Source organism: Gambusia affinis, linkage group LG10 (genome assembly GCF_019740435.1).
Source record: "Gambusia affinis linkage group LG10, SWU_Gaff_1.0, whole genome shotgun sequence".
Lineage (NCBI taxonomy): Eukaryota > Metazoa > Chordata > Actinopteri > Cyprinodontiformes > Poeciliidae > Gambusia > Gambusia affinis.
The window spans coordinates 14,584,830-14,598,357 of record NC_057877.1 but is presented as its reverse complement, the minus strand read 5'-3'; the positions used below and the strand labels follow the sequence as shown (position 1 = coordinate 14,598,357).

General features: G+C 39.8%; 1 protein-coding gene and 1 long non-coding RNA gene across 2 annotated transcripts in view; one reads left to right on the top strand and one right to left on the bottom strand.

Annotated features, from left to right (window-relative positions):
- Positions 1-558: 558 nt before the first annotated feature.
- Positions 559-13,528, bottom strand: part of xpr1a (xenotropic and polytropic retrovirus receptor 1a) — a 67,740-nt gene continuing 54,770 nt past the window's right edge. Inside the window, exons 13-16 of the mRNA XM_044129360.1 lie at positions 6,887-7,053; positions 6,259-6,398; positions 5,931-6,152; positions 559-4,520 (exon numbers count right to left, since the gene is read on the bottom strand). Coding sequence (XP_043985295.1) covers positions 4,463-4,520; positions 5,931-6,152; positions 6,259-6,398; positions 6,887-7,053 — 587 coding nt within the window. The 3' untranslated portion in view covers positions 559-4,462. The remainder of the gene's footprint in view (positions 4,521-5,930; positions 6,153-6,258; positions 6,399-6,886; positions 7,054-13,528) is intronic.
- Positions 4,671-13,508, top strand: LOC122838609. The gene is made up of 3 exons (XR_006371926.1): positions 4,671-5,185; positions 5,985-6,163; positions 11,945-13,508. It is a non-coding gene; the product is annotated as an uncharacterized LOC122838609 (long non-coding RNA).

The following is a 13,528-nucleotide window of genomic DNA, read 5'->3' as shown; positions in this document are numbered from 1 at the left end:
TGAAAGGAAGGAGGACAATAAGAACTAAAGATTCTGGTCATGAAGGAGATGCTAAACCCTTCCTCCTGGCTCTGATTGGTTGTCTTTGGGAGGAGGCAAATCGAACAAGTTTTGTTTTTTTTCCCACAAATTATCTAATTTTATGTCACAACATAGTGACGGTTTTAAGAAATATGCAAACATCCTTTTTATTAAAGCTCAGGTTGCAACTTTAAAGGTGGCATTTTATGTTAAGCTTGGAAAAAAGTAATTTTGTCACACTTAATTTGCAGCAAATGTTGACTTTAGATACATTTATTAAATCTACTGGAATATGAGAGGATATTTTTAATGTTGGGGACAAAACAAACTCCTGTTTGGGACATCTCTAACATTAATTAGGCTCGGTCTTCTTTCCACCAAAAAGCTGTTTTCAGGCGGTAAGGGGTGAGTAACTTCTTCTATGAATACAAGGAATGAAGGAAAAAAACATCACCAATCTGTAAATCCTGCCAACCAGTCAGCTTAAAGAGGAGGAATGCTGAAGAATCAGCTTTGAACTGGACTGAGACATACCACACAAACCTTAAAAACAAACGCGGGCGTTTACAAAGAGGAAACCAACACACTCTAAAGTACCTCTGAATCAGGAAAAAGGTCGGTCAGAGCTGAAGCGACGCACCACTGAAGCTGAAAATGTCCCTAGGCAGAGCTTCTCATTTGATGGAAACTAAAAACAGAAGGTGAAAGAAGGGTCAAGAGGCAGAGTGAGTTTTAAAAATAATCATGGTTTATAAAACCCAGATATGACAGGATCACCAAAGTGTTTACAGAAATACAAAGACCATGAGAAAAACCATCATAGAACATTGGTAAACACTCAACATGTACAAACTACTCTGTAAAAGCGACTCGGGGAGAAATGTTCAGACATTTTCTCTTAAAATCACATTTAATGTATTGTTTTTCTTAAAAGTTATCAAACCAGAACATCCATCTACCAAACTACGGGTACTAGCACGTTCAAATAGTTTAGAGAAAGGGTACAAACGACATCAATTGGGGAGTGAGGGGTGCACACATTTAAGCACTTTTACACCATGAAGGTTTCAGCAAGCAGTGGGTAAGAAAAAAAACCCAAAACAAAATCAGAAAACGGGATGTCAGGGTTTTTCACCATCATCTCATCAAACACGAAACTGTACAAAATAACCCTGGTTTCAGCTTTTATGAACAGAGACAGGTCATCTAAACTGGTCAGTTTACCGACTTCTGCTTGGACCACAGTCTGTCCCTGGGCTGAACTGAAATGTGTCAAAGTGCTTCTGTCTGCAGGACAGTCACCAACAACAGATGTCACAAATGTTTTCATGCACTTTCACAAATGTACAAACAGCATATCAGCCTCAGGAATCTGCCCCCGCACCTGCGCCGTGAGGCTTTTAAATTTAAAGAAACCACCAACAAGATACAGCGAAACATCAGTTCTTCTTCTTCTTACAAACACGTTTCAACAGCTTTACACAGGCAGAGGAGAAATCAAAATAAGAGTGCAGGATTGTATACAATCAACAAAAAGCTCCTCTTTGCCTAAAAAATACTGCTTGTCCAGGAGCACAAATGGCTACAAATAAAAATTCATCATTGTCGGTGTGTGCAAACATTACTAATATAAACACTATGTTGAATAAATTAAGAGCTCTGTACAAAGTAAAAACAAGAGCAGCATGCAGGCAAGACGACATAACCTTTATACAAAACTGTCTGACAAGAGAGACGATGTGAGCTGTCAGCGTGTGTGTGAATGCCTGTTGCAGTGTCTATGCAGAGTATCAATGTGGACAGAGAGGTTTTCCACCCTTTAAACTTTCCAGTTCACATTAAGATCGGATGGGAGTATAAGCAACCAGAAAACAAGACGAGTCATTTTTTTTCTGGGCTTGTTACTAGAAGAAGGAACTCACTAAAAGATTCTGGTAACGTATGTGAGCAAAGCCAGCAGAGAAATAAGAGCAGACGTCAGCACATTTATCTGAAGAAACCACAACACCTGAAGTCAAACAGGCGAGGCCACACTGAAGATCAAAAACTTAAATGAAGCGCAGAGTAATAGAAGTCTGACAATCAGCAAATATTTAATTCACAGAAATAATAATAATAATAAAAATGCCAGACTACCCTCTGAATTTATTCAAAAGTCAACATAAGGAGTAATTTGGCAACAGAGAGAAATCCCAGTTTCCATCAGCACCCTGGTGCTGCGATCACAGAAATCAAAGCACGCACAAACATTTCTTTGTAAGCAGAAACCAATTCAGCAAGAAGCTTTAATTTAAACTGTTACAAAAACTTTAGTCCTAAAACTATACAACATATTCATCTCTGGACAGTAACCACAGCGCATGAAAATTATTTAGCTTCTGCTTTTAGCTGATTACCGTCACCTTTAATTCCCATTTCTGTAAATTAAAACATCAGTGAAACTCATTTATTTGACACACTGAGAAACGTTTCAAGCATTTATTTCTGTTAACCGATGATTGTGGCTTGCAGCTAACCAACTGTTTCATGGCGGATGTAAAGTTAATGGTGTGGGGAAGAACAGCCATACACAAGTACATTAATGGAAAGTTGAGTGGAAAGAAAAAGTACAACTGTGTAATTAACGCCACACATAGGAGGATACTGGCAAACTGAACACTCCTAAACAAGAGACATCAAAATCCCCTTAACTTGAATAAAGAGAAAAATAAAGGCCTGCTGTCAAAAGTTCAAATGAAACCAAGTGTAGCCGCACAGAATTCAACCGTTTACCAGAACATTTTAGATCAAATCATGTTTCCATCTTTCTCGAGATGCTGATTTCATTTTCCACAGTGCCAAAGGTATCTAAGGTATCAATACCTACATTAATGACCATAATATCAATGACTAACCATGACTGGCCAGAAAAACTGAACCTAATAGAGAAGCTATGTATTACCTAGAGGAAAACGAGATAACAAAGACAATGCAAACAAACTGGAGGCGCTCGTAGTTCAACTTCCTGAAGACCTCAGCAGAACCACTGGCTGATCTCCTCCATGCCACGCCGCACTGATGCAGTAACTCATGTAGAAAGAGACCCAGCTAACTATTTGTAGTAAATACTGTTCGTCACGTGGAGATTAACTGGTCCACCCTTCTGTTTGCTGTGGACCAAACAAAGGTTGAATCTACATCAGTTTAATTTTGTGAGTTACTGAACTAAATGAACATTCTTTTGACATTCTAATTTACTGAGATGAACCTATATAAAGACCTTTTATAGGATTAGATGCCCACTCATGTCTCCAACAAGCCGCAGGTTGACTACAAAATGAAGCAGATTGCAGCAGATAAACAAAACTCCGGCACTGGTATTGTTTGACTCCATCAGACAGACGTGATGAACAGATTTATCCTCATTTGAATCACATTCATAAGAAAACTTTGGTAACCAGTGTTAATTGCAACGCTGAAGTCTGTGTAAAAGAGCACTTTAAGATAACATCAGAGATTTAAAATCCTCCAATTAAGTAAGGGAGTACCTCAGGGCTTTGCGTTTTTGATAAAGACGTGGCACATTTAATGCTATAAAACACATCAACAGTCTATTAGTATAAACATCTGTAGTAGTAATACACGTATATAACAAAGAAACGTCAAAGATAAGTGTTTGAATTGAAACATCTTTCATATTTAAGGAACCTTTTTCATGTTGTAAACGCACTTTTCCTGCAAGTGCTTCAAGGGTTGCGATCGTTCACTACAGCTAAAGAAAAAAAAAACATAAAAAGAGGAGTATAAAAGAAATCAACAAGTTGAAACCAGTTGATTTGTTAGATATGGTGTCACGTGTGTTCAGTCCTTTCTTAGATTCCTGGTTTTAGTCTTTCATTGGCTTCGTCTTCTCCCTGTTGATCCTGGAGGTGTTAGAAAGGCGTGTGAACAGTCGTCTGCAGCATATCCTGAAGTGAAACTCAACAAAACCCAAAACATCTCAAGGTAAAAAAAACAAACAAACCCCAAAAGACAGTAAAGAAGTCATTCTCGATAAAAGAAGTGAATCATCCCAGGCAGTGTGGTCTGCTTCTGTAAGTTAAGTGAAGAAGGTTTCTTTGACATCAGTGTGAATGTAGCGTCGGCTCTCTCCTCAACAGCACCGAGATGACATGTTGCTTGTGCTTCAGCAGGTTTCTCTTTGTCTTTGTGTGTCTCTGGATTGTACTTTGTGTTTCCTATACTTTTAAGGACCAACTCTAGACACTGAGAGATTATGAAGATGAGGTAATTTCTGTTAAAGTGAGGAGCTTTCTTATGCATTTAAGCAATTACACTGATGTTTAAACCAACTTGTCACACTATGAAGGAGAAAAAGAAAGGCGGTCCTTATAAGTATAGCATGGTGTGTGTGTGTGTGTGTGTGTGTGTGTGTGTGTGTGTTTTAGATGATGGAGCGGACTCAGCTGAAGGCCTCGTCATCCGTATCTTCAATCAGCACCTTTGTGTCCTTCTTTGAGCTAAAGGAAAACAGAAAATCAGATACATTTATTTATTATTTACATCTTTTATGTTAATCTTTTTGGCTTTTATTGAAATAATACTTACATAATGGTTTATATCAGGCTACTTCATATACATTATTTCCTCCTCAACACGTATAAACCACTCAGGCTGCATTCACACTGCAACCTCAAGTGACCCAATTCCGACTTATTTGTCAAATCGGCTTTTTTTTTCTTTTTTGGCGTGGTCGTTCACACTACCAAATATATGGGACCTGAAAATGTCCCGCATGCCCAGTAGAGTGCGCAATAACGTCACACATAGAGAGAGTGCTCGGGGTTTTGCCAACCGCCATAAAGAAGAAGTAGTGCTCAGTGTTTGCGGAAGTAAACCTGGACGCTAACGGTGAAGTTGTTGTCCGGCCGGAGCCAGCATATTAACAACTTCATCCTCATCTTTCGCCATAGCTGTTGTTTTTCTTCCCGCTTGGGCGTATGACGGTGCAAAATTATGACATTTGTCGAGTATCGGTGACGTTCAGGTCGGTTGGATGGGACCTGAACTTTAGGCCCCATTTGAATCAGATAAATATCGGATACCCAAGTGGCCTGGGTCGCATTCGAAGAAAATCTGACCTGTGTTGTTCAGAGTGTTGTAAAAAGATCAGACACAGAAAAAGGTAAAACTAAAACAATCGGAATTGGGTCACCTCAGGCTGCAGTCGCAGCTTTAGTTAATTGTTAGTTCCTCACAGACAGCAGCGATTTTGTTTCTCGTCTCTATTGTTCATTGCTCAGTGTTGCCTTCTTTCAGCTATTTTTGGTATATTTTCAGAGTGTATGACTGTGCTGTTATTGTTTAGGTCATGTCAGCATGTCATTGTCCTGCTTTGTTAATACTAAATACCATGATCAAAGAGACCACAACCTTTTATTGTCTTATTTCAAAATATGTCACAAAGCTCATAGTTTCTCAAAATATCTTTCTATTTTCTGTAAAATGTTATTCAAACCATTAAGAATGGAGTAGAAGTAAAAACAGCTGTGTGATGTTATGTGATTATGAACTCATTCTACTCTTTGAAAGGTGAGTTACAAAACTAGTGATGCTTTTTACAAAATATGAAAAACATAATTTTGTTTCTCTCTGTTGTTCCTAATTAAAATGAGAACATTCACACACCTGATGAGTCTTGTTAAGTCAGATTAAAAGTCCCTTTTTAAAATAACCTTTACGTAGGTGTTAAAGATATTTCTATTAAACCTATATTTCTTTTTTTTACTGGTCTGATGTAACATTATAATTTTAAAATGTTAAAACATCCATTTCTGACTAATTAATCTGTATAATGGTAATGGAGCTACTGACATAAATTGACTTTTCAAAGATATTCAAATTTTTTGAATGGCTCAGTGATTACTTACTGTGAGGACAACAGCTGGGCGCGTCGGAGAGACAAGCTGTGGTTCCTCTTCCAGATCTTGCCTGAACGGTTCCTGACGCCGTCTTCCTGGTCCATCATCTGCTCCAGCACCGTCTGGTCATCAGCGTTGAGCGGCGCCACCGAGATGTCCCGCACCGCTCGAAACTCGCCGCAGTTATTCAGGTGCTCGTTCTCGAGACGGAAGAAGTTCCACACGAAGCGCCTTTTAGGAAGGTAAGGAGGGGAGGATGAGTCAGTCTGAGGGCCGTGTCTGTTTAGAGCACAAGGAAAATTTAGCAACATGAGGAGAAAATGTGCTTTAGACTCACCTGAAGACTTCCAGAGGAGCTAGGATGGTGGCCACGATGTCGCCCACAGAGTGAGGATCGGTCATTGTAGAAAGAGAGATCTGGATGGTCCAGGCAAAACGCAGAAGCACGTCCTCCACGATGGCAAAGTAGTAGTAGGCCTGGACAGACAGAGAGCAGGCTCACTGGGTGACAAGACAATTCAAAGACAATTCAAAGTGCTTTACAGAATAATCTAAATAGTAAGAATTTCAAAACTGAGCTCATAAATGTAGGGATAAATTAAACAATTAAGGTTCATCGTATTCATGTTGGTAAGAAGTAAAGCTTTGTGAATTAATAAATTAAAGCCACATCCTTCTCAGATCCCAATGAAGATACATTTTACTCATTTTGTTTGGTTAAATGTCTCTTTTCTATGGTTGTTGTGTTCACTCTGACGTACGGTGTGGAGGTGTGGGGTAGTACTAAGTAAAAGATATATAGACTTGATTTTTCCTTTGCAGAAGAGTGCTGTCTCTTCAGCGAAAGTGGATGCAGAGATCACACAAACCCAATAATTACACTTACTTAAACTTATTGATTGATAGGTTCAAAGGTTCTGGGTGTTTCTGTGTTTTACAAGGACTCGACGTCACTGTGACTTTACCTTGTGCGGGTAAACGATTTCTTCTCTCAAGAAAGTGTTTTCTCCTGCTCCACGGTCAAACAAACCCCAGTCCATAATTAGATCCCAGGTCAGAGTGTAGAGGGAGCTGATGGTGGAGAACACGATCAAAAGGTACAGAAACATGTCTGCGTCCGTGTGTCCTTGTTCTGGAATAACCACACAAAAATGTCAAATGATTTAAGGCGTAACTTGACATAGAAAAATGCTTCAATGTAATGTCCACAAGGGGGAGCTCTACAGTCATGAGTGCAACAGCAGTGAGGGTTATGATAGATTACCTGAAGCAGATGCTTTTGCCCCTTTCATTTTTTTCCAAGTTAGGACTTATTTTTATCATTTGCGTACAGATTCAGTTGATTTGTCTGCTTTCAATCACCAACAAATATCCACGCATGTATAGATATATAAAATAAAAATTCTAATTAACTGTATTCCTGCATTTCCTATTACTACTGGGGATCTTCCACATATTACACTGCTGTAACAAAGCGTTCTTACTGAGGCTCAAGGCAAATTTGACAAGGTGCATAATCAATTTGTGGCGCTTTACCACACAAATAAAGTGCTTTATTTGAGCAATATGTTTCACTGTGATTAATTGTATGTCTCCTAATTCTGTTATGTTGTGAAAAAAGTTTTATCTGTATTCATGTATTCACATATGGCCAGGAACCTTAATAGGAATGTCCTATTCTATTCTATTAGGATGGTTATGGTCATGTTCTGATAACGAATATAATTATGATATGAAACTCAAAATAAGTAAATTATCAGAGATTTGACACTCTCTTATATATTTTTTCCCATTCCCAGGTTCAGTTAGCCTCTTATTCAGTTAGTTTTATCAACAAGAACTGATATAAACTAACCTGTGTAAAAATCTAAAGGATAAATACCATCCATCTCCATCAGTTGGTGATTTTGTTTGTTATTCATGCTGTTGCAGAGCTAACTGCTAAGCATCCTATAATCAGTTGCTGAGATCACAGCTCTAGAGTGTTGCCTGTCACCATAACAAATGTTACTGGGTCATAACTTGTCCCAGAAATTATTGCAACAAACAGTAATAATGTTGTTTTGAGACAATCTTCGAGAAATATATTGATAATGGGATAATAAGTTTGTCCTCTTAAAGACTAATAAACTTTAAATTTGTACAGAACAGTCCTCACTGGAACCGGTAGACATTTCAGACATCCAATAAAACACAGCAACCAAAAACAATAAATAAAAAAAACACTCGCAACAGAAACAGTAAATAAAATTGATTATGAAGTCACTGCAAACAAAACTGCTCTTCAAAAAATATCAATCATCAGAATGGAAATAATTCATTATGCGCAACATTTTATATTTGAGTTGCAATGGTAATAATTAGATCATAATGGTGCCTTCAGTTTGCATAGAAATCGTTAAATCAGTTTGCAGATGTCTGCTGCGTATAATGGGAGTGTTTGTAATTAGCTGTCCTCAGCAGCGCCGCCGTGCACTACACGGACAAACTGTGGCTGTGATCTGCTTGTTGCTCAGCAGGTGCTGATATATAAATCGGCGCCCTGTGGCCTTTCACTGTGACTCACACCAGCTCCCAGACGGAGACCAGGCTCCCTTCCATTTGTCATCGTCACCGTTTCTTCCTGCTACCAGCCCACAAGACGCCGGTGGATTAGAGCGGCAACGTTTCTAACGGAGAATTACAGCAGCACCGCTCCGTTAACTGCTGCCTCCATTGTGCTGTCTGCTGAGCAATGGGATGGAAGTGGTCCCTACAGCCACACACACACGTCTCCCAGATGTAGATTAAACTTAGTCCTCCACAATAGACCCCTCAGCGGAGAATATCTACTGGTTCCTCAGTGTGTCAGAGGTATTTAACCCCTCGGTGTTTGTGGAGGCCGATGTCGTTTTTCCACCAGGCTCCTCAGCCATTAGGAGGTTAAAATGGTGAGATGGACATTGATTGGATGCTCAGTTAGGGCAAACGCTGGTCACTGGTTCCTGTCACGCACATTCAGTCCACACACACTCAAACACAGAGCAGAGATTGTTGTTCACAGGAGCCTGGGCCGTTACAGTGATTTAGCTGGAGCTCATTTTATCTTAACATCCCACTGAAATAAATTCAAAACAAGAAGAGTCAGTCACTGCTGTTACAACGATATCTGTTCCCATGGGAACACGGTTCCTCAACAAGGTTTAATAGCTCGTTTTTAAAGCAGTTTGGGCGTAAAGTGGTCAGGTTAGAACAGCTGCACTGCAGTTTGAAGAGCTTCTCGTTTTGTAAATACTCCACCGAGAGTCAGCATGCAGACACTGATAATACACCTGTCCTAATCCTGTTATTTCGAGTCAAGCTATCAGGAATGGAGGGCCGTCTTGGGAACTTGTGGATAATGGAAATTTCAGCTCCTGGCTTAAAGACCCTTCCTGCAAAGCTGCTTCAACCTTTTGTCTTTCTGAGCTGTCAGACGTGAAATTATGGCTAATAATACGGAATAGTGCTCTGGCAAAAACATAAGGTAACCAAATTCATCTCATTTTAATATATTTATTGTGATTAAATTTGGAGGCTGAGTGAGCTTTTTTGCTTCAGAATAAGGCATTTTATTTTTCCTGAATTTGTCTTTCTGGTTCAGTTAATGTGCTTCAATCTGTTTCATCTAACCATACCTTTATTTCCACCTATCGCAACATTTCTGATGCGGTCCGCCTGCACAAGAGAGACACTTCCATCCGACCGTCAGCCTGAATCTGAACCCAGACATGCAATGATTGCTTTCGGCGAACTGCAGTTCAGGGAGGCAGTCAGAGACTAAACTCGGAGTCTTTTATCTTTATCAGTAAAGGTGTGAGTGCGGCAATTCCTCTGGATAGTAAACGAGGGGTCAGCAGATGAAATTAAGTTACAAAAGCTGACAGCTGAGTTTTTTCTACTCCAATAGAGTCCAGCAAACCAAGCTAAGCTGTACTCATCACAGTCTCTCACAGAGAGTAGCAGGCCTGGCATTATTCTTTGGGAATATGCTGTAGATTTCCCAGACAGAGATATGTAGTCTATGATGCCCTCAATAATTACTGGCATCCCCAGTGAAGAAGTAAACAAAAGGTTTTAAATCATGGATTTTTATCAAGACACGGAGAACCAAAGATGTTGGTTGATGCTACAATTAGCCCGCAGCGACCTTAGGAGGGTTTTTTTGAGCAACTAAACCACAAAAAGTTTCTCATCATACTGTTCCTAATAAGACGCAGAATAAAGTGTCCAATAAACTGGATGACATACAGCTACAGCACTACCCTTCCCCCACATGTTGCTTTGTATGTTCAGTGCAGCTGGTTGTAAGAAGGCTAGAGCTTGTCTTAATTGCTAACATGAAGAAGTTTCAGTCGCCAAGAAATCCTCAAAGTTAAAAAGCAAAAACTTTTTAACTTTGTCCATCCATCATTGTTGTTACAGAAAGCTAAATGTGTGGAACAGCAGTGAAGCAGCTTATAGTGAGCTGAGTATATAACTAGGAAATGTCAGGTTTTCCATAAAAAGCCATTATAAGCCAAATATTTGAACCTGTGAAGATGCATTTAAAGGCAGTTACTGTTTCAGAAATTTGCATGTAGAAGGATGTTTTCCCATTGAAAATAAATGAAATAAAAAAGTACGTTCCATCCACTGACATCCCATATGAACTGCTTTAAAGCGCAGAAAGAAGTCACATCACAATCTCTGTTCTTGCATTAAAAACAAAGGAGTTCCTTCATTTAGAGATGTTTGGTAAATCAAAATAAATCTGTAATTATAAAGTTATGCTGCATGATGTAGGTTTGTTGGTGATGCTTCGCACAGAAGCAATACACTTTTTAAAACACAGCATATTCCTACACCGCTTTTGTAAGCAGGCACTTTTCCTGTTGAGTAATTTGCATGGCAAGCCTAGCAAAGCACAGGAGGAGGGTTAGCATGTAGCAGGAGCATGAAGGATGCTTAAAACAACTCATGAGAAGAGTGCAGTGGGCTTGCAAACTCTCTGATTTAAGTGTTTGCTAAAGGCTTCTTCATTCAAATTCAGATGAAAAGTTTTAAATTGGGGTTGTCGTGCTGTTTCCATTTTGATAAAAATCCTAATCAGGTGTGTTTGTATTCATGGGCTCGAATGCAACACGTACAATAACATGTAATTACAGCATTATCATAACTTTAACAGTAGAAATAGCTGGTCTGTTTTCAGTTTTATAGTTTTATCGGTGTAACTTGACCAGAATGCTCCCTATTCATTCCCATTTTGAAGAGTACCGTTTCTAATTTGATCAAATTTGACCAGAATGTCACAGAACAACCTGATTCCCAGAGGGACAAAAATAACAGGATGATTCTAGATGCTTGAGCACAATGTTATTTATTTATCTTTAAGCATTGTAAACGTCTTCACAATTTACCTTCCTGTAATTGTGTAAAGTGCCGTGTAGGTTTCTACATCTTATTTATGGCACCCAATCGCACCAAAAATAAAACACCCCAGAACAGTAAACTACATGCTTTCAATGATATTTTCTAAATTAGCATTAGTTTGTAATGTCCCTGCACTGAGAAAGGTTGTAAATAAGCTTGGCATAACTCTGATCCTGTATCGATCCAAATAATGTTTCTACTTCAATGCGAGGCCTCCAACGATGTTCAGCACGATTTGGGATGCCAGCAGAATCCAGAGAATCCACAATCATCTTTAATGCAACATGAATCTGCTGCTGAGATTACAGTTTCATGATGGAGTCCAATCAGTCATTCACGGCAGTAAAGAGAGGGCCTCTCTAAAAGGAAATACTCTCAGGCTTCTGGACAACATGTGAATTGTTTCTGTTTCAGACCAACAACACAGACAGAGCGTCTTGTAGTGATATATGCAGAATTAACACACCTTTCTAATTCTGCAGCTTCAGATCCGTAAAAGGAGTCGCTGGTCAATTAATTAAACTCAGCTCCGCAGCAGAGTGCTCCATGATTTATTGGCATCATGATGCATTTTTCTCTTCCTGCTTTCCCAGATCTAAATGTGGACTCTGACTCACACGAATCTGACAGCGAGGAAACACTTAAACCTGCCGGCTGTGATCAGGATAGCAGCAAAGGTGACACGAGACTCCGGGACATCTGCCAGATAATGACTGGCATCTGAGGCACCTTTTACAGCTGAACCCGGTGGTGAGAACATGACACTGAGCGGCCGTCGGCTCCACCGGCGCTGCAGAGTAATGCAGGAAGACTCGGCGCCAGTTTAGAGGAAGCGTTTTTAAATCAAATCTAAGTATAGATGCAGAATATTTTGATACTGCTGCTTGAGTTGATCCCTTCAACAAGCTTTAAAATCTGGAGGAGCTGCTGCTGCACATGATTCTTAAAATATCTCAACAACAGGCGATTTCCTTAACCATCATCATCCATGTGAGATTCCAACCTCCTCCTCTACTTAACCAACGCTCGGCCTCAGTCTCCATTACATGCAGGATGAAAGACGGCTTCACAGAGAATAACACATGAAGAGAGGCCATTAATGGAAGAGCGCACAGGCTTCAGACCGGAGGAGGAAGAAGGATATGGTTTAATGGACGTCTTTCCGACGGAGCAGTGGGTTTAAAAAGAAAAAAAAAAAAGAGGGATTTGTCTGCCTCAGTCTCTCAGCTTGGGTTCATTCAATACAACCGGCGGTCAGCATGAGAAGCAAATTTTATTGATTCAAGTTTTTACCGCAAAGGAATAAAGTCAGAGCGAGACATAGCATTTAGCATTTTGAAAGGCAGCAGATTAGGTTCCACAGCTGGCATTTTGCAGAAAAATAAATCTGTTTGCAGGGAAAATGCCAGAGATTAAATACGTGTCAGGTGAAATGATTGCTTTGAAAGTGGGAGAGGGGACAAATTTCCAAGCCTATGATGGAGACTGACCTAATAATTATGATTTTTTTTTTCTCTTTTGAAAACAAGCTCCTCTGTGGCATGTTTTACCAATCAGAATAATGTCAGGCTAATTGTAAAGCTGTCAGCCAGAGAGTGACCGGACTGTTAATACAACTTTTTCTTCATGTTTTTTATGCTTCTGCCAAAAAATTTTGAAATGCAATGTTTCTCATTTGATCCTCTATTTATTGTCCAAAGTACATTTCTGGTCTCTCTAACCTCTTGCCCTGACAGTGAAACCACATTGTGAGAGCAGAATCTTGTTTATCTGCAGCTCGGCTTGACAAACCTCTCCTGTTGCATTATAAAGCTCTGGGCACAGAGTAGGAAACCGATGCCGGCTTCCAGCAATTGCACTCAAGGTCACCTCTGCTTCCCGAGCACACACACACACATACACACACGCACACCCACTCACACACAAAAGACTCAGAGACTTGCTTTTTGACATGCCCCTCTAACACAGCAACACATCAGTCCTGCTGATTTAAAGCTTCAGAAAGTCTTACATCTCTCTTCAATGTGTCTGCAATGATTCAAAATGGGAATTTACAGCAACCAGTGTGTTTGGGAACCGATGTGTTATCATCTTTGCTCAGCACAAATCAAATCGAGTACGGGAAGAGATGAGTCATAAAACGGACATCTCCCTGCCTTAACGCGTCGTCTGTCCCG